Below are 22,012 nucleotides of genomic sequence, written 5' to 3'. Positions count from 1 at the left end.
TAAATATTTGTGTGCACATTCCCGAAAGGTAAGAGCTTTTCTTAAAATAGAACCTAAAGAAATGAACAGTAATTGATTTGCACCATCAAGTACTCAGTTTTTCAAATTTTCAGTAGTTAACTGGAAAACGGCACTTTATTATTACTGTTTTTTTTAAGACGTCAACTTTCCAAAGACCTCAATATCGTACAAAAGAGAATTTCATAGTAAGGACTGTTGATTTCAGAGTGTGTTCTCTGAACATGTTCTCTGTGTAGTTTTACCTCATCCACTATCTGCCACTCAATCAAGATTTGAGTCCCTGAGGAATTGCTGAAGGTGCGTATATTCAGAGAGGATGCTTATTCCTATTCTTACAGAGCCATGGTTTTCAAACCTACAGGAACAAAGCCAGAATGAGTCATTATGTCTGTTTTTCTTTTCTTCATTACTATACATTTTGTGGCCTAAGATTTTGTGACTGTTCTGGAAGAATTCAAAGGAAAATTTGAATGTACGGCACAATAGACTTTACACTACATGTGGCATTAAGATAAATATCATTTAAATGTAAAATAAGCCCCAATGCTGTGTCATTGGAATACTAAAGAATTCCCCTCAGATACATTTATTTTAATTTTTTTTAATCTTTAGAGAGCAGCCAGGCATTTTATCTGGTTCCTTACAGAAACACTTATGGTTATTCTATATATTATGAATAATGTAGTTTCTTAAAATAAGAAGAGTTTAAAGTACTTATACAGCATCATTAAAATCACATACAATATGTTTTATAAACTGACTTGAGAGGATGCATACAAATATCTATAAAAGTTATGTATGCACCTTTAAAATAATTTGAAAATGTTAATCAACCAATCTAAATTGCATTGAAACAGAAACAATATGGATATTTAGGAACTTCTGGTTGCTACATGGTGTTATAATTACACTGGCTGAAGTATAATTTCCAAAAATTATATGCAAAGGCAAACTAGTTAAAAAGGAAATAAAACTCTGCATTAAAGAAATTAAAACTATTTTTGTTAAAGTGACTTTCCTAGGAAGCATTTTACTGGTATCTTTTGTCTTGAGGTTAGAAATATTGTCTACTACATTTAAATAATTATTTGGCTTTTTTTCCCAAATGGAATTGTCACTTTGATCAAAGTATATGTAGAGGCATTGCTATTTCTCCTTTTATTCTCCAGCGGGGTGACTTGGATGTTAAACTAAAGTAATGAGATTCAGAGTCAGACTAATAAACTGTCTGTAACACTGTGCCATCTGTGAAGACTTAATCACTATACAACACAACAATCACAACTGCATGTTATTGAGGCTTGTTATGAAGTAGGCAGATGTTAATCTCTTCATCTTACTTAATTTGGATATCAGACTTTGGAAGTAAGTATTCTTATCTCCAATTTATAGATAAAGAAACTGAGGTTTACGAATCTGATTCAAGATTTTCCAGCTGTTAAGTGATGGATCCCCATCTTTTAAGAGCCAGGATTGTCTTGTTTATTTGGTTGGTTTTTTTTTCCAGGTCATACTAAGGTCTTCAATACAAAGATTTGGATGAGCATACTTAATTTCTCTTTATGGAAAGGACTTGAAGGCAGTATTAATATTTCACTTGTTGCTGGAATAATGATTGTTGATGCTTGAAAAAAAAGTTGTCTACAAAGATTAAGGTATTTTTTGAACATGAAATAAATGAGATTTTGTCATCTGTGTTGAGTAGAAGAAATATTTCCTAAATTTCAGACATCCTAGCATTAAAAATGGAGAACATGTATTAAAGCCTTCAAGCTTTCTCTGTTCTTGTTCCATTTATCTATATCAAGATACCCATGGGTACGTGAGCCATTTACTGGTTTGTTTTGTAGTTTTCTTACATCTGGCAGTGTTTCAAAAGGTAATGCAAGTGGGCAGGTGTTATTATTGATTGAAATAAACAATTTGCACCAGTCTAAAACAGTGCTCGCTGCAAGTATTTATTCACCCTCTGCTCCCAAATGACAGATGAGTTTGTCTTTGTGAAGAATCAGTTAAGCCCTGATTACATTATTACTAAATAAAGTACTCTCTCCTTTGACTTTCTATATAATGAAACTTTAGTTGTGTGACTAAATTGTACAGAATCCGAAGGTCAAACAACCCAAAATAACACAGCATCGTATATTTCTCTGTGTATCCTAAAAACATTTGGTGAAATTTAAAGTTAGCGCCAACTTAAAAAATAATACTATAGAGATCGTTAATTTTTGTATTCGCTAAATCTTAATATTACAATTAGGCCTGTCTCAGAGGTTACCCAGTTTCTCCCAGTGTCTAGCTTCTATGAAAGTGTAGGTTAAGTTCTACATAAAGATACAGTGGTCCTCAGCTAAATAAGGTATATAGTGTCTAATGTACATCACAATATACGTTACAATATGAAGTGTACATTAATGTACATTCATATGTACACTAATAGCATTATTAATATACATTAAATAACGTATGGCTTCAGAGCCTGTAATGAGGGTCATCAACTCTGAACTCTAAGAAATAGTAAGGGCTAATTACTCTGAACTCTATCCCAATTTTTTAAACATTCCAATTTTTCAAATTAAGTATAATAAACAGGATATTTATTTTAATGTGCTTAGAAATGTTGGTTGATTTACAGTCTCTTTCTAAGGGACATATTTAAGTTTCCATTTGGGAAAACAATTAGCAATTTATTTAATAAATGACATTTTGAAGCAGTGTGAAGGCTAATCATTAGAATGGCTATATAAATACATTAATAGATATACAGGTAAATGAGGAATAATTTACTTTAAATTTTATAATGTCTCTAATGGGGAATTCAGTAGTTTTCTTTCAGCACTGAACAATAGTGATTTAGGTGGTAATAGTCGTAGGAATGCCATTATTCTTAGTAATATTAATGTAAAATGAGAGATGCTAATCGAGCTCTTTATGGTATAATGCATGATAAATTATGTGATATCTAAAATCTGAAGTTGAAAGGTATTTCTCATAGTGTTCTTAATGATCTATAAAAAAGCACAAAAGTGAAAAATAGAATTTTAATGAGGTATTCTTCAAAAATCTTTTTGCTTTTGTATAAATGCATGCAAAATTTAAATCTTGATTGTCTTCACTGAACTATTTTTTAAAGTGCCAAGAATCTATTTCTTTTTCATAGTTATCATGCTCATTTTCATGTAACTTTTTGTGATGAAAGACCATACACATCCAGAAAAAGACAAAAAGCATAAATGTATATACAACTCATTGGACTATCAAAAAGTGAAAATGCTATGTAAATATTACCTAGGCCAAGCATATTATTGTAACTTTCATGCCCTTACTGTTGACTACTACCTCCCTCTTCCCACCAAATAATCATGATCATGAATTCTATTACCATAGATTAGTTTTGCCTATTTTGAATTATATACAGAAAGAATCATACTGTATGAACTTTTAAATATCTGGCTCCTGGGGTTAACATTATGCTTATGAAAAGAACCCATGTTGTGTCTACATAGGTATAACTGATTTATTTTCATATAATGAAATGTCCTACAGTAATGAAAATAATAAAAGTATAATTAAACAATACAATTAAAAAATATAATTTAAAAATATACCAGTATTTTAAAATCCATTCTATAATTGGACATGTGAATTATTCTTTGGGGCAATTATGAATAATGCTTCAAAAATATTCATGTACATACATGTCTTTTGCTAGCTGGAAAACTGATTTTGCTTTGGGTACATCATTCTTCAGAGTGGAATTGCCAACTCATAAAAATCTACATATTTAATTTTAGTAGAAAATGGAAAATAATTTTAATGGAAATCATACCAGTTTATATTCTCAACAGCAGTGTATTAAAACTCCATTTGTTCCACATTCTTCAAAGCGCTTGGTATTAATTTTCTTTTGTTTTATATTTTTATTGTTTCCCTCATTTTTAGCCATTCTAGTTGGTGTGCCTAACTCTCACGCTTTGTTTCTAAGTGGCATTATCTAATGTCTAATAAGATGAGCAACTATTTCATAGATTTGTTAGGCGTTTAAATATTCTTTTTCTTTTTCTTTTCTCATTGCTTTGTAGTTCGCTATGTATTCTGGATACTAATATACTGAAAAATAGGTTCTACCATTCTGTGGTTTTTTTCTATTACGCATTTTTAGATGAACAAAGTTCTTAATGTATTCTGACATCAGTTTCATTTCATAGTTAAGAAAATTGTTGAACTGCTTAAAATGAGGAAAATATTCAGCTATGTTATCTTCCTGTAACATTACTGTTTTGCCTTTCACATTTATATCTACAGTATTCCTGGAATTCACTTCGGCGTATGGTTTGAGGTAGTGATCAATCCTTCTTTAAAAATTTCTTTCTTTTTAATTTTTTTTATGGGTACATGAAATGTTTTGATACAGGCATGCAGTGTGAAATAAGCACATCGTGGGGAATGGGGTATCCGTTCCCTCAAGCATTTATCCTTAGAGTTACAAACAATCCAATTATACTTATTGTTATTTTAAAATGTACAGTTATTATTGGCTATAGTCACCCTGTTGTGTTATCAAATAACAGGTCTTAGTCATTCTTTCTATTTGTTTGTACCCGTTAACCATCCCCACCTCCCGCCAAGCCCCCCACTCCACTCCTCAGCTTCTAGTAACCATCCGTCTGCTCACCATGTCCATGAGCTCAACTTTTTTGATTTTTAGATTTTTCTTTTTAAATTGTTTTCCAACGTGGATATCCAAGTTATAGAGCACCATGTATGTAAAAGAATTATTTTTCTCACCACTGCCTTGCATGGCAAACATTGTTAATAGTCCATTCTCCATATGTGCTGAATCTTGTTTCTGAATTCTCTGTTCTTTGCAGTGATCTATTTGAGGCACCTGCCTATATGACATTCTCTTACTTTTTTATATCATTATAAGAGTTAATATTCAGTTAAAAAAAAAAAAGCAAAACCCTCTGACTTTTTCTTCAGGAGTATCTTGGTGATTTCCGTTTTGTTACATTTCCACATAAAATTTGTAACTATCTTGTAATTTGTGCACACACACAAACATTGGCTTGAATTTGATAGAATCTGTATGTTAATTTAGGATTACTGACATCTTTCCAAAATTGTGTTTTCTGTAAGCCTTTTAAATTTTTTCTCAATAATATTTTATAATTTTAATGTAAAGGCATTAAATATATTTTATTAGGCTTTTTACAGTTAAATAATATAGTTGATGCTAATGTAAATGTCTTTCAAAAATTTCACTTTCTGTTGTTTTTGTATAAATGTTTAATTCATTTTTATATATAGGCTTTTATCTAACAGACTTGCTAAACTAACTCTATAGATTTTTCAAATTTCCTACATATGCAATCATACACCTATAAATAAAGGCAATTTTATTTCTTCCTTTCCAATCCTACTACCTGTTAAGTATTTTTCTTGCTTTATTACACTAACTAGAAGTTCATTACATGTTCAATGAAAGGGTCTATACAGAACATATTTGTCACATTCTCAAACTCAAAGCAGCTCTCAGCATTTCCTATAATGTGTGATACTTGCTGTATGATTTTTATAAATACTGTTTGCAGAGTTACAAATTGCCTACTGGGCTAAGAATTTTAATCATCTGTGAATATTAAATTTTATTAAATGCTTTTTCTGTATCTGTTGAGAAAACTGTCTGTTATTTAATGTGATAAATTACATTGAATGACTTTTAAATATTTAGCAATTCTTCCATTCCTGGAATTAACTCGATTGAGACATGATTTATTATTTTTTCTATAGTTTTATATTGTAGAATCATTTTTAAACTATTTTTAAGGAGTTTTGGATATGCATTCATGAGTAAGATTGACTTTTATTTTCCTTCTTGCAAGTTCCTTGTCAGATTTTAATATCAAGGTTATGCTGGCCTCACAAAACAAGCTGAGAAACATTCTCTGTTTTTCTGCTCTTTGAAGGTATTTGTTTAATATTGGTGTGATTTTCGTCCTTAAATGTTTAGAAGAATTCACTAGGAAAGACAGTGAAGACTGCAATTTTCTGTGTGAATATGTTTACAGTTATGCATTTAATCTGAAAGACGTAGGCAGTTCAGGTTTTCCTGTTCTCATCTGTTTTGGTAAGTGGCGATTGGTTTGGAAAATCATAAGATGCTCTTTTGCATTAGTGATGTTGTTTATTCATGTCTCCTATTTTTTTCTTTCCCGGATCAGTCCTAACTAGGGTTTTGTTAACTTAAACATTCTTTTCAAAAACCAACTTATGTTTTCTTCCCCCAATTTTGGTAATTATTCCTATGTATTTTAATCGTGAGGAATAATACCTCTTGTAGAAAGAAGAATATACAGACATCCAAATGGAAAATAATTACAATAGTCCGAATTTCCAAGATTCGGGATAAACACAATTCACCCAAATTTTGTGTATATTCTTTCAGATTTATAACACAAATATATTTATGAAGTGTGTTTTCTAAGCACACACAGATGAAATACAGAATTATACGGTAATGCTATTTGATACATGTGACCACTGTTTCCTCATTTGTACATCTTCTTGCTACTTCCCTGCTTAGATTATTTTAAAACATATCTAATATTGCACGACTTTCTTCAAAGATTCTACAAAATATATTTATAATCAATAAGGAGTTTGTTTTTAAATAGAACTTAAATAAAATGAACATATCTGACACAATTTATAAGTTCTGTAATGTAAAATAATCATGGGCTATTGGACTTTTGCTGTAGTGTAAAGATATCTTTTTAAAATTTATTATTTGAATTAGAATTCAAAGTCTAATAATACATTGAGTTAATACATGTTTTATACTATAATACTATTTATTACCTTTAAAATCAATATTATTGAGAAAGTATTTAGTTGCCATAAAATGCACCCAAATAAAGTGCAGAAATTGATGGGTTCTGATAAATGTAAACACCTGTTTAACCCCACAAAGAGGAATCAGAATGTATCCATCAGCCAACAAAGTTCCTTCATGCTCCTTGCATTACTGATGCAAGGAGCAGTCAACCCTCATCACATCCTGACCCTGGAAATAATCAGCTTTCTGTCACTATAGAGTGTTTTTACTATTCTAGAATTTTATATAAATGAAATCATCCAGTGTTCACTTTTATTTCTGGCATTTTTCATTCTGCAAAATATTTTTAAAATTGTTTTGTAGTCTTGAGTACATCATCAGTTTATGTCTTTTATTATTGAGTAATTTCCCATTGTATAGATATACTGTTTTTTTTTAACTCTGCCTTATTTTTGTCAGTTATTCATTTTTAAAAATTATTCTTCATTTGTGGCTTTAATTTGCTGTATTTTTCCCCCTAGTGTCTTAACTTCTATCCTTAACTCATTTATATTCTCCCTTTCTTCTTTGGATATCCATGGGCTCAATATTGATTTGGCTTTTATTTGCGATATTGATAATTTGGGTCTTTTCTTTCCCTTTTTTACCTCATAGATAGCAAACTAGAGGTTTATCAATGCTGGGAAACTTTTGAAAGAACCACCTTTTGGTTTATTGATTTTCTCTAATATTTTCCTGTTTTAAGTTTTATTAATTTTTGCTCTAATTTTTAAAATGTCTTTCCTTCTGCATTTTTTAGACTTCAATTCTAAATTCTCTAATAACCTAAGATGAAAACTTGGGTTATTTATTTAGATCTCTGTTTGTTTTCTAATATGTGCATTTAATGCTACAATTTTTCCTCAAACCCTGCTTTTGCTCTATGCTGCATATTTTAATGGTATATTTTCATTTTCATATAGATTTAAAAATTCTAGATGATTTCACATGAAACTTATGTTTTTAACTTGAATTTTTTTCAGATGTTCAGGAACTTTCTAGTTATTTTTCTGTTATTGATTTATAGTTTAATTCCTTTATGGCCTGAGAGCATACATTGTATGATTTCTATTTTTATAGATTTGCAAGAGTATGTCTTATGACCCATAATGCATGGTGAATGTTCCATGTGAGCTTAAGAAGAGTGTGTCTGCTGTTGTTGGGTGAAATGTTCTCAAAATGTTAATTAAATCTAGGTGAATAATAGTGATGCTCAGGTCTTCTGTATTCTTAATGCTTTCCTGCTTCCTTGATACATCAATTATTCCAACTATAATAACGGACTTCTCGGTTTTTAACTTGTCATTCTATCAGTATTTGCCTCATGTGACAACTCTGTTGGTAATTGCCTACACAGTTAGGATTATTTCGCCATCTTGGAAAATGGATCACTTTCGCTTTAGGAAATGTTTTTTGCTGTCCCTTATAATCTTCCTTGTTCTGCAGGCTTCTTTGTCTGAAATTAATGTAGCTCCTTCAGCTTTTACTTTTTTTATTAGTGTTAACGTGTGATATATCTTTCTTCATCCATTTACTTTTAATGTATGTTAGTCTATATTTAATGTGGATAGCTGGGCCTGCTCTTTCTATATACTCTGACAGTCTCTTTAATTGGTATATTTAGATTGCTCACTTTTCAAGTGGTTATTGATATACTTGAATTAATATCTATCATAGTTTTAACTGTTTTCTATTTGTTGCGTTTGTTCTTATTATTTTGCCCCCATTTTAAGTTCCTTATCTGATTTTAATTGAAAATTTTGTATGATTCTTTTTTATCTCCTCTTTTACCATATCAATTATACTTTAAAAAATTGTCAGTGGCTGCTTTAAACTAAACCAAAGTCCATTTTCAAATATTAATAATACTATTCTACTTATTATATAGTGCAGGTCCCTTATAACAGAGTATTCCTAACTTATCCCTTACATACCTGACAACATTCCTTTGTAATTTATTGAATGTAATATTAATTTGCAATAAAAATAAACTCATTTAATTTATTGATGTGCTATAAGCATCCAGTTCATGATGATGATGATTATTATTATTATTATTTATTTTTTTTTTTTTTTGAGACAGAGTCTCACTCTGTCGCCCAGGCTGGAGTACAGTGGCCCGATCTCAGCTCACTGCAAGCTCCGCCTTCCGGGTTTACGCCATTCTCCTGCCTCAGCCTCCCGAGAGTGGCTGGGACTACAGGCGCCCACCACCTCGCCCGGCTAGTTTTTTTTTTTTGTTTTTAGTAGAGACGGGGTTTCACCGTGTTAGCCAGGATGGCCTCCATCTCCTGACCTCGTGATCCGCCCATCTCGGCCTCTCAAAGTGCTGGGATTACAGGCTTGAGCCACCGTGCCCGGCCAATTATTATTATTTTAAATGTTTATCTTTTAACTAAGGATTAAATGAACTAAGAATAAGAAAAATAAATGATCTTACTTTATCTTCTTTTATTTCTTCTTTAATGTTCTTCCTTTCTCAGTGTAGATCCAGATTTCTGAGCTATATAACTTTCCTTTTGTCTGAAGAACTTCTTCAAACATTTCTTATAGGGAAGGAATGCTCTCAATGCATTCCCTCAGTTTTTGTTTGTCTGAGAGTCTTTATTTCTCCTTCACTTTGGAAGGATAATTTCTCTAGATATAGAGTTCTAGTTTTATTTTTACTTCTTTCAATGCTTTACATATTTCACTCCGCTGTTTGCTTGCTTGCATGTTTTCTGATGAAAAGTCCAATATAATTTTTATATTTCTTTATCAGTAATATAGCTACCTTTCAATGCCCTCTGCTTCTTCCAAAATTTTGTTTTTGTCTTTGGTTTCCTGTAATTTGAATCTGATAAGACTCAGTATAGTTTTTATTTTGGTTTTTAACCTTCACTTTTATTCTCTGAGCTTCCTGAATCTATAGTTCAGTGTCTGTCATTAATATTGAAACGTTATTGGCCATTATTACTTCAAATATTTCTTTGATCTATTATCTTTTCCTTCTGGTATTCCACTTATGCATGTGTTACAACTTTTGTAATTACCCACAGTTCTTGATACTATCTTCTGCTTTTTTTTTCTTTTTCTGTTACAGCTTTTTTTTTCTTTTTATTTTTCTATTACAGCTTGAGAAATTTGTATCTTCTTTTCTTTTCTTCTGATCTTTCGTTGGTCATATTGAATCTGTTGAAGGGCCCATCAAAGGAAGGCATTCTTCATTTCTGTTGCAGCATTTTTAATTTGTAACATTTCTCTTTGATTCTTTCGCAGAGTTTTCATCTCTCTGATTACATTACTCATCTGTTTTTGCACGTTGTGCACTTTTTCCATCAGACCCCTTAGCATATTAATCATATTTGTTTTAAGCCCTTGTCTGATTTTCAACATCTGTGGCATGTGTGAGTCTTGTTCTGGTAGTTGTTTTGTCTCTGCAGAGTGTGGAGGTTTTTTCTTACTTTTTGGCATTCCTTGTAATTTTTTGTTGAAATCAAAATGTGCTATATCTGACAATAGAAACTATGACACATAGGTTGTTAGTATGAAGATTTACATTACTCTGGCTAAGAAATGGGTTATAGTTTAGGTGTGCTATAGGTGCTGTAGGTACCAGATGCTTCCAGTTCATCTAATGCACTTGTTTCTGTTTCTCCTTTTGGCTTAAATTGTCTTCAGGGGCAGTCTTTGTTTTTTAAGTCTTTCAACTGTTTTCCAGTATTATTGCGCTGGACTCCTGTTGTGTGGTGGTTTGATGTGTAAGAGGAGCAATGTTCTGTAATATTCCAACTCAATTTAAGTGTTTCATTGGGTTGTTGTCTCAGAACTGTGACCTTCACAAGCATATTTCTGGTGGTATAGCTTTTTTCCCTCCTGGCAACTACTTTCTTTCCTGTCTACTGGGTTTCCAATCTGTTTCTATGAAGCTCTGACTCCTGTTTCCTTTTTTTCCTTAGGTAAGACAGGAAAGGTACAGAGGCTGAAATGGGAGAAGTACTGTCTCCCAATTGGGAGAGGTTCTGGCAAAGTCTTTTCTTCAGGAGAATAGCCCTTTGTTATGAAGAAAACTCTGAGCATACTTCACAGTGATTCCCTTTCCCGCTTCCTGACAGAACCAGAAGGGAGTCTTTTTCTAATCTTTGTAGAATGCTTGTATGCGTTCTCGGAGGTAAAGCCCACAGAAGCATGGAGCCCTCTAGGACTGTGGTCAGGAATTTCTCACTCTCATGCTAGTCCACACTCAGTTTCCAGAGATTCATCAAAATTATCATAGAAGTTTTCCTGTCAGTTTCTGGTGCCAGTGGCTTTTGTTCCAGGAGGACAGATCTCAACTCTGACTCTTTGCATGGTCCCGTCCATCTAGATTCCAGCATGGTGGTGTGTCATGTGTACTAGCTTGTGCTGTTATAACCAATACCATAGACTGGGTGACTTAAACAACAGACATTTATTATTCAGAGTTCTTGAGGTTGAAAAGTCCGAGAACAAGGTGCTACCCAATTCACTTCTTGGTTTGGGTTCTATTTGTGGTTTGCAGATGGCGATCTCTCTGCTGTATCTGCACCTGGCGAAGAAAAAGAAGTCTGAGCTCTCTTCCTATTCTTATAAGGTCACTAATTTCTTCATGAGGGCTCCACCTCATGACCTTATCAAAATTTGATTACCTCCCAAATACCTCATTTCCAAATACAGTCACACTGTGGGTTAGGGCTTCAACATACGAATTTTGAGAGGGTGCAATTTATTCTATAGCACCACGAAAGCCCAGTTCTCTAATGAGTCTAAGAAAAGTCGTTGATTTCTAGTTTGTTTTTTTTCTTGTGGTGCAGTGTAGAGCAATGTTTTACTCTGAGATGAGTACTGTGTTTGTGTGTATAAATATTCTAATATATTCTAACATTAGATTAATATATTCTAATAATATGGAATAATATATATAGAATATATATATTCTAATATATATTCTAGAGAATATTCTACAGAATATATATTAGAATAATTATATTCTATAGGAGATAAATATAAATTTCCCTTTAAGAACAGTTTTTGCTGCTATTTTATTATTTTTTAATGTACATAGGACACTACATAAGAAAAAAAATTAATAGACAATTTTAGGCCTAGAAGGCTATCTTTCTGCAGAGTGTAATTTCATTTAGTTTTACAGGCAACCAGAAGCGCTCAACCTCTCTGACAACATAACTATAATTCCCCACAGATTGGAAAGATTGGAAGTTTACCTTTAATCTCTGGGTGGGGCTGTCCATCTCTGGCTTTCCCTTTATCCTAAAAAGTAGAGCGTCTGAATTCTTAAAAAAGCCTATGGAAGCCTGTAAAATATTCTCTTCTTTGAGGGCTCTACAACGAAAATTTTGCCCCTAACCCCATCAAAGCTGCTCATAAAACAAACAATGACAAAAGAAAACAAACAAACAAACAAACAAAAAACTACCCAATTTCTGTTTCTCCTCTTCAGAAGTCCTTTAGTTATCCCTAAAGAGAAAGCCTCAAATGCAGGGCTCACCTCTTTGGGTTTTCTTCTTCTAGATCTTGGACATTTAATATTTTAGTATATTTTTAGCTCTTCGACTCTTTTTTATATTCCAAAAGGAGGGTTCAGAATTTCGAGTCTAGCAGTACCATAATGTGAATTTTTATAGTTATTTTCCATCTCAATAAAAATTTAGGCTTCCACAAAATTGTACATATAATACCCTAATATAAATGTAAGCTTTATGACTTGTCCACATATCTCTCATATAACAATTTATTTCTGTGTTTCAACAATAGTTACAGATTATAGCCAAGTTTGCATCTTTCATGTGTGTTTTTTCTTCTGGCTATTTGATCTGTCTTGAGAATTCAAACCCTTTTATGCGAAAGGTACTAAACAGTATATTTTTTAACTTGTGTCTCCATAGATTCTAATATAATGATTCACACAAGGGGCCTCATCAAGTTATTAATAATTTTGTGTTCCTTCAAATAAATATTTTAATAATATTCAATATTTTTGGAAGGTGATAGAGACAGATTTTATTAAATAAAATTCCATTCGCTTTAATTTTGAAAATTGGGATTTATTATACGTGCAGCTCAAAACTTAGCATTCTAATTTGATTAGTGGATCCTCACTGCTATTTCTTTATTATAATAAATGAATTACATTCATAATCAAGACTGAATCAACTTTGTAAGATACAGTCCTGATGTCTTGTTCAACATATGTTTAAAAGTTATTCTTATCTGGGTTTATGCTGGCAAATTTTCCACTTTTCAGTAGTTCTTATTTCTCTTTGCTTTTAATATATGCTTTTCTAGATTAGATAACCTTTTGGGAGGCACATTTAGTAAAGATTTATACCTGGCATCATAAAATTAAAAAGTGATTTCTGTTTGACAGCATGTTGCTATGATTATTTAGCATCTGAATATCAGCTGACTATGTCACAATGAATTGTACTTGAAAACAGGTCATGTATAGGGCACATGTAGGTCATAAGAATTCTTACAATAAGGGAGGTTATTAATGACAAGGGAATTTTCATGTTTCCCTGTTTCTTTGTTGAACTTCTACTGGTGCTGCTGTTTATATGGATGGAACTGGACTGATTTTTATATAATTGCAGAGTCTGCTTTGCAACTATGTGTAATGGGTCCCATGTTTCTGATTTATAACAGTGACGTTTTAGAGCTTCTTATAAATTGCCATATGGGCATCTCCCTTTATACTTCTTGGCTTTTATAGATGAGTTGCTCAATTAATATTTGAAAAAGAAATTAGTGCTATTATGCCTCTTCATAAACTTTAAAATCACTTTGGAAATACTTAAAATCCTGTGAGAAACTTTAATTCATTAACTCCATAAATTTTCTTGGTTAAAATACATTCCTAAACCATCTATGAACATCTCACTGAGTCTGGAAATCACCAAGTCTAAAAGAAAAGAAAGATACAATGAAGGCTTTTTGGTAGGACATATAAAGTTCATTTTACTTCTAGATATTTTATGTACTTAATAATATAATAACATTATTCTATGTCTATTAGGAGGTTACTGTTTATATGCCAGAGTCATTGATTATTGAATGTTTATCATTTATTCTTATTTGACTCCAATAGTTTTGGGAAGATGTAAAGTTCAATAGAAAATCTTTTTGTCTATAAAAGTGAACTGGTAGAGCTGAGTCCCAGTTCAACAATAACCTAAGTTGTGTTATTCTAAAATGTGTAAAAGGTTTTAAATATAAATTATGAGGAAAAATGAAAAAAGCTTCAGATAAAATATTAAATTTCCTCTAGGGTAAGTTGTTTGCTTTCATGTTCTGTTGAAGTGATGCCTTTTGATGGCTTAGCTACATTATGGGCTTTGGAGTCAGAAAAGCCTGGAATTAAATCCTTGTGCTGCCACTTCCTGGCTGTATGACTTTAGGCACATAACGTCTATAATTTTCATTTTCCTCAGTTGTAAAGTGGGTACAAAAATAACTACTTCACAGAGTTGATGCAAATATTAAAGCTACCTAATACGTTTCTGCTATGTCTGATGCTGAGCCCCTAACTTTCATGTTGAAAACATTTAAATTGATCACATAGAACACAATCACTAGTTGTTATGGTCCAAATATTTGTGTCTCCCCAAACTTCGTATATTGAAATCTTAACCCTCAACAAGATGGTATTAGGTGGGGCCTTTTGGGAGGTGATTAGGTCAAGAGGCCTGTTATGGAAATGCAATTAGTTTTCTTATAACAGAGACCCAAAGGAGCTCATTCACCCTTCCACGATGTGAGACTACAGCTAGAAAGTGGCATTCCGTGAAACATGAAGGGGCCTTCACCGGACACTGAATCTGCGGGCGCCTTGGTTTTGGACTTCCCAGCCTCCAGAACTGTGAAAAATAAATTTTTGTTGTTTATAAGATACTCAGTTTATGACTTTTGAAGTGAGACCTTCTAAAATTTTTTTTTCTCTCTGAAAAGTTTTGAGATAATATAGGGAACATAAAAGTACAGGATTTATACACAAACCAGAAGAGTACTTTATGAGTGAGACAAAGATCCAAAGTACAAAATTAGCTTGGCATGTGTTAGAAATGCAGATTTCAGGGCCCTCCCCACAAATTTAGTACACGGGTGCAAGATTTGTTTCTAATAAAACACCTCAAGTAATCCTGACATAAACTAAAGTTCAGAATCTTTAAAGGAAGACATAAATGTCCCTGTAATAAAATTATTATTATTTTTAAAAAGATAGACCTTGAAATCTATGCATTCCTTTGTGAATTGTTATGGTAACAATTCTTCATAGCAAATTGAGGAAAGGTTCCTGGGCAAAGGAATACATTTGAAACTCAGCAGCATTCACTGAACTTTTCATTTCAAGTAATGTAGCATCAATCCCATGCATCATTCACAAACATTCTGAAAATTTCCATTGAATATTAAAATCCAAAGCAGAATCTTGGTTGTGTATGAAAAATTTCAACAAGTGGAGCAAAAATTACAAATATTATTGATCAGTTAATAAATATAATGAATAGTAACTGCGTATTTTTCCAAGTGACACTGGCATTAGAAAGTTGTTTAAGGTATCCAGAGTGCTACTAAGTAATGCTTTTGCCTGCTTTATTGCTATACACTCTTCCTATGTCTGTCTCCATTATTTTATTATTACAAAATTAATACATGCCCATTAAAAAATCTAGATTTGACTGGAATGTGCTGTAAGTCTCTTATTCCCAACCTCACAATTTTCCTTACCCTCCATAAGAGATAATTGCTAACAGTTTTGAATATGACAATGATATTTTTATTAATATAAACTATGTATCATATGTTTATTCTTAATGTTTTCAAAATTTAAATAGTTCATAACATGATCAAGTGAAAAGTGAAAGGCTGTCATTTGCAGATGTCTTACTGCATTTACCTGTCGGCTGTCACTGTCACTGTGCATCTTTTCTCCCAGTCCCTTAAAACGCCAAAATCATTGAACTTACATTAATTTTGAAACAAATGTGAGATCTTTTGGAGGGTAATTTAATTAATCATCCAGATGTTCACTGTGCAAGAAATTATAATTAGGGATTATGTTAGCCTGCCAGCAGCACTTAGGAAATAGAATCAAAAGTATAAGATCTAAGGTCCTCAACCTAAGCTACACATTACTCTAATTTGGAAAGCTTGTAAAGACATAAGTATGCAGGCTGGGTGTGGTGGCTTACGCCTATAATCCTAACACCTTGGGAGGCCAAGGTGGGCAGATCATTTGAGGTCAGGAGTTTGAGACCAGCCTGGCCAACATGGTGAATCCCTGTCTCTAGTAAAAGTGCAAAAAAAAAGTGCCAGCCATGGTGTCTGGGGCCCATAATCCCAGCTACTTGGGAGGCTGAGGCAGGAGAATTGTTTGAGCCCGGGAGGTGGAGGTTGCAGTGAGCTGCGATCGCGCCACTGCACTCCAGCTGGGTGACAGAGCGAGACTCCGTCTTAAAAAAAAAAAAAAAAAAAAAGACATAAGCTTACACACACACACACACAGACAAAGAGAAGGAGAGAACAGAAGCAATGCTCAGGCTCTGAGCGCTGAGAGTTTTAATGTGCAGTCTAAGTTCGGAAAACTTTGCCCTATATCAGCCATCCTAAAGGAAATTGAAATAATCAAATTTTTGGACAAATCATCAGGATTTCCATAGAAGTTGAGACTGTCGTGCTCTAGAGGTTGGGTGAGAATAAGGTTTGGTTAGTTCAATATAGAAAACAGCTAACTTTTCTTACCAAACCTCAGTAAAAAATTTTGACCAGTGGAACAGAATGGAACCTTCTCGGGGGTCTGGTTATCAGAGTCCAAATATCCATGGAATTAAACAGTGTTCTCCTATTTATGTTCTGGGAAACACTAGTCTAGAAATTTACCCTGCAAAACAACAGCAGCAACAACAGCAAAAGCAGAGGGGAGCAGTTCTCTGGCCTTATGTATTTGAGATGCACTAGGTAAGTGTCCCTGCCATGGATCGATACATTGCAATTTGCACATTAGCATGTGACATGCTCCGAGAGGCCGTGTAATTGAGACGTATGTGGGACTTTCGTTTTTAAGCTCAGTCTTTCTCAAACATACACATTCAACAAATATTTTGATGAGAACCACTTTGAGCCGAGCAATGTTCTAGGTATTGCAGATGGAACACAATAAACCTCCCTGCTTTAGTAGAGTTTGTTTTCTAGGAGTATAAGATAAACAGGCAGATAATGATCAAATAAGAGAAACCCCTCTTAAAATAATGAGAAATATAGAGAAAATAGCAAGATATTTATGGGGGATGTCAAGTACACAGGTACTCTAGAGACTGTGATCAAAAAGGACCTGTCTTGGGGGTAATATTTTAGTCAAAGCTTAAAATGTCAAGAGAAGCTGGGCATGCAAAGGTCTTGGGAAAGAGCTTTCAGAGCAGAGTGGACTGCTGGTGCAAATCCCTGAGAGGACTGAACTTGGCTTGTTCAAGGAGGTCCAGTGTGGTTAGAGCATAATGGAGGTGGTTGCTAGAGACTGTGTTTGGATGAGGAGTTTAGATTTTGTTCTAAGTGGTAAAGAAAGTGTTGGGGACGGCATAGTTTAATTTACCTCTACAAGTGTTACTATGTGCTCAGAGGGGAAGATATTGGGGATGATGGCAAAGAACAAAATAATAATAAAGCCCAGGAAGAGGCTGTCAGGGTAGTTGTGGTGAGGTGATGCTTTGTTGAACTGACTGATCATATTGAGATAAAGAGATGCCCCGATTTTGGATATAATTTGGAGATGCCATCACAACTGTGCCTGTGTTTTGTGAGCTTGAACATTTAGTGTATGGGATACTGGTGGAGTAGGGGCAGGAGGTAGGGGATTGACTGACAAGGAGAATCAAATTAATTTAACTATAAAACACCCAATCTTTTAAAAATGTATTAGAAAATGTTTTGGTAAATGATAGTAAAGGGATATTTGTGAAGTAGAAAGAAAAACAGGCAAATGATCAGATACCCTGGGTATTGGTGTTTCTGTTGTGTTTATCTTTGCCTTGGGCAGTCTACATGAGGTTGATCTTATTTGTTGACCCAGTCATGGGCAAGGGACTTATCACGAACCTGCAAATGTAGTTACATGTTCCCTTATTATGAAAGAAAGAGATGGAGGAGAGGAGGAGGAGGAGGACCATGGTAAGGAAGCTAGGAAATAAAAATGAAATATACATTATTGAGAACAACTTCTGCTTCATGATGACTTCTCCACCTGTAGTCTTAACAGTGTGTTGTATGGAAGAAAACAAAAGATGCTTAGATGTTGGGTGCTGCAGTATGTGAGTTTTACAGGTGAGCTACCTGTTATGTAGATACATCCTGATTTTATGGAAGAAACATAGCTCCTGGCCCTACCATATAATGGTTGCAATGCTTGCAAACACCAGAGGGTTTTTTCTTTTCTTTCTCTCCTTTCTGATCTTTAATTTCCTTCTCTGCAATTTGACTGTGCTAACTTAGCATCATTCCCAAGACTTCTCTAGCTTTCAAATTCTAAAGTCCATAAGTTTAATTACAGGTCTTTCCACATTATTATTGTTTCCAGTGTCCCTTAACGATTTGAATGTGTGTATCTGGCATTGTGCTACTGAGGTTTAAAAACCTGTTATCTGAGTGTAGCTCCAACTTGAATGTTGGGTGGTACTTTTCTTTATGTTAATAAGTAAGATGAGAAGGTGAAAGAACCAAAACACATCATAGTTTAATTCATTCATCAATGATGTAAGCAACTTCTTTGTCGACTGAGATGATAGTTTTTCAACCCCTTGGAGAATATTTTCTCAATTTTTTTGTTGCTATTCACAATGTTAATTGCTATAGACATGGAACACTTTTACGTTCAATCTACACGTTACAGAAGCAATTTTTATTGCTGCTATCATGGTTGAAAACTGGTATAATGGGGTGGTAGAATTTAAAGTCTCTTAAAAAGAAAAGTTGAAGCAACAATAATTTCTGTGGATGAAGAGACATCGTGACATAACTGTTAATACGGTTTTCTTATAGAAGGTAGCACCATTCATAGTACAATGCAGATCACACAGTATTCATAGACATTATAGGTGACGAACTGAAATGCATATTCTCCAGATACATTGATTTCCTTCTTTCCCTTTTCTTGTAGGGTTTTTCAGGAAATGCAAATGCAGACAGTGTTGTGTACTATAGACTCCAGCCTTCTGTCAAAGCCCGATTTCTGCGCTTCCTCCCTTTAGAATGGAACCCCAAGGGCAGAATTGGAATGCGAATCGAAGTGTTTGGATGTGCATACAGTAAGTGTTTGTTTATCCAATACACTGACATAGATATCAAAAGAGATGTTTTAAAAGCCAAGCTGCAAACTGAAATGGACTTTTTAGCTCTGTAAAGAGATATAAAAAATAGAAATAATTTTTGTGGAAAGCTTTTTTGTGTATGCCTGTACATGCCAATATTGACTTTCGTGTTCAACTTTAACATTTTAATTCAGAGATGGAAGCACTTGATAGATAGATAGATGGATAGCTATATATTTATTGATACATGTGAATACATTTATTCAAATAGAATATTATTGACTAGATTGTAACTTTGAAGTATGAGAAGTTTCCTTCGTGAGTTATATTTGATGATATTTCATTTAGGTATCCTGAGTCTAATAAAAGAGACACTGTTCCATTGAGTTTAACCAATCATCTGTTATGAAACCAAAAACTATTTTTTTCTTTAGCCTACAAACAATATCATACAATTCACTTTTGAATATGCTGTGCTCTCAGTATAAATTAATAGAAAAAGAAAAGACTTCTCCCAGAATATAATATGTGTTTAAAATACTTTCACATAAAAAAGATAGAAACCGGAGATTTCACTTAGCCTCCTCTTAATGAAGCATTTTATTATGTATATTTTTTGTGAGGAAGGGACGTAGGAGTTATTGATAGTGCACCTCAAGCCACATTATCCTGTTAGATACACTTTTATTATAGAACAATGGGTTAGTTAATATGATTTACAATTATCAGACTAAGAGTGTGAGGTTTGAAGAGATTCAGTAATTTGCTCAGAGCCTCACATATGACATAATCTGGAAGAGAACCCAGGACTGCTCAACTTCACGGCATCACTTTTTTCTCTAGTAAACATTTATTTTTAGCTACTAAAGCTTTTTTCATACCTATGCTGTCACTTTGTGATGTAAGCCAAGTTAAGCTCTGATTCACTTTATATACATAAAAGGAAAGCAGGTGATGAAGAGATCAAGTGACTTGTTGAAGTTGTCTAAACTCTATCCGACAGAGAGATCACATTGCGTGGTTTGTGTGAGTATTCTGTATTTCATGATGTTCTCAGTGTCCATCTCTACCATCAGACATATTTGACAGACCTGATTCCTCCAGGGCCTACAGAATAATACTAAAAGTATTAATATAATATTAATAGTAATAACACTAATAATATTAATAGCATTCCTTTCTGTAACTCTAGAAATAGCACCATTTCCTTCATGCTTATTATATGCACTATTCTAAGCAGTTTGTGATTCCTCAAAGTAGCCCAGATAAATATTACTGGGTAACTGCTCCATCTACCTACTTTGAAAATGAGAAAGCTAAAGCTCAGAGAGGTTGACTTGCTCAAGCCCCACAGACAGGAAGTGGCAGAGCTGGGTTTGCAAGCAAGTTTGCCAAACTCCAGAAAGCAAGCTTGTATTGACATTTCCTCTAGTTGTTGAATAACAGAGATGAGTCAGTGGCCAGCTAACTTCTCACTGTCTGTCCACCTTAATTGCAGGCTTTCGTAGTCTCAACAATCCAGCTTAGCTATGCCATGTTAGTTCCTCACGTCACAATTCCTATACCTGAATAAAATCATGCGTTAAAAAAAACCTACCCCCAATTATGATCCTGCAAACTAGAACTTGGACAGTAGTATTATTTGTCTTTGGATCACAGAGCTTAGCAAAGCTCATGCCACATGATGGACAACTAGAAAACAAATTTCAAAGTGCTTCTTATTTACAGTTATATTCTCCACTTATTCAGAGCATCCACCTTGCAAAATATTTGTCTAGCACAGTGTAAAAATAGCTAACAGTTATTGTGCATGTATTTTTTGTAGACATTCTACTAATTAATCCTCAACACCACTCATTTATTAGAGAGAAAACTGGGTCTTAGAAACATTAAGCAATTTGTTTAATACCACACACTTAGTATGCATTAAACCTAGGATATAAACTCAGTATTAACAAATTTAACATTAAGAGCAACAGCTTAGTGGGACTGTTTATGCTGTTTTGCTGACTCTGTAGCCCCAGGTATAATGTCTACATGGGGGTGAGAGCTAATGTACAGGCTCTTTTGAGTTATCTGCTGCTCTGTGGCTAATGATACTCAAACCTCCCCCTCACCTGTCTTGATTTGCAACTCTCCGGAATGTTCTTTTTGTTGCGACTTCATTTGCTATCTTTGGGGTGAGCATACTGTCCATGTGTTTGGTCAATATTCTTTTCACATTGACCCATGGTTGAAGTAGTAGTACTGGGAGCCAACAGGATTTTAAACTCAAACTTAAACACATATGGTGAAATAGTGTGGCAGGATTTAATGACAAATGATGGTTGTGTAATTTTAAACCATTATTAAAGGAGAAAAAGTAATAAACTTAATGGATAAACATTATTGTAGATAATCAGAAAATAACCAGAGAATGGATTGGGCATGAGTACCTTTTGGGAATGTATTTTATTAAATTGACTTTAATACCTCAATTACACCACAGTCATGCTCACATTTTCCACCTATTCATAGCATTGGCATTGTAATATATTAATTTATTAAAACATATAGCCATCATTTATTAAAGTTAATATGTGTCAGAGACTGTAAAGAATAAGCATCTTCTGATTTGTTCCTAGCAATGTAAGGAAGCAGGCACATGAATATTGCCATTTCATGCAGGAGTCAGAGGAGACAAGCAGAATTGTCTACTGCGTAAGACATACAGCTTGCTTTGGGTGACATGGCCAAGAAGTAGCTAGGACTACTGGCTTTCCCTACCCTCAGAAGGAAGGGCTGTAGTTGCTATCAT

General features: G+C 33.7%; 1 protein-coding gene across 2 annotated transcripts in view; it reads left to right on the top strand.

The window, feature by feature from the left end:
• CNTNAP4 (contactin associated protein-like 4) overlaps window positions 1-22,012 on the top strand; it is a 279,155-nt gene that overhangs the window by 127,277 nt on the left and 129,866 nt on the right. For both annotated transcript variants that reach the window (XM_011945986.1, XM_011945987.1), the window contains exon 4: window positions 19,065-19,212. In XM_011945986.1, the coding sequence (XP_011801376.1) occupies window positions 19,065-19,212 (148 nt within the window). The remainder of the gene's footprint in view (window positions 1-19,064; window positions 19,213-22,012) is intronic.

Source organism: Colobus angolensis, unplaced genomic scaffold (genome assembly GCF_000951035.1).
Source record: "Colobus angolensis palliatus isolate OR3802 unplaced genomic scaffold, Cang.pa_1.0 Scaffold248, whole genome shotgun sequence".
Classification (NCBI taxonomy): domain Eukaryota; kingdom Metazoa; phylum Chordata; class Mammalia; order Primates; family Cercopithecidae; genus Colobus; species Colobus angolensis.
Note: the sequence above shows the minus strand (reverse complement) of the source record. Positions and strands in the feature narration are given on the sequence as shown.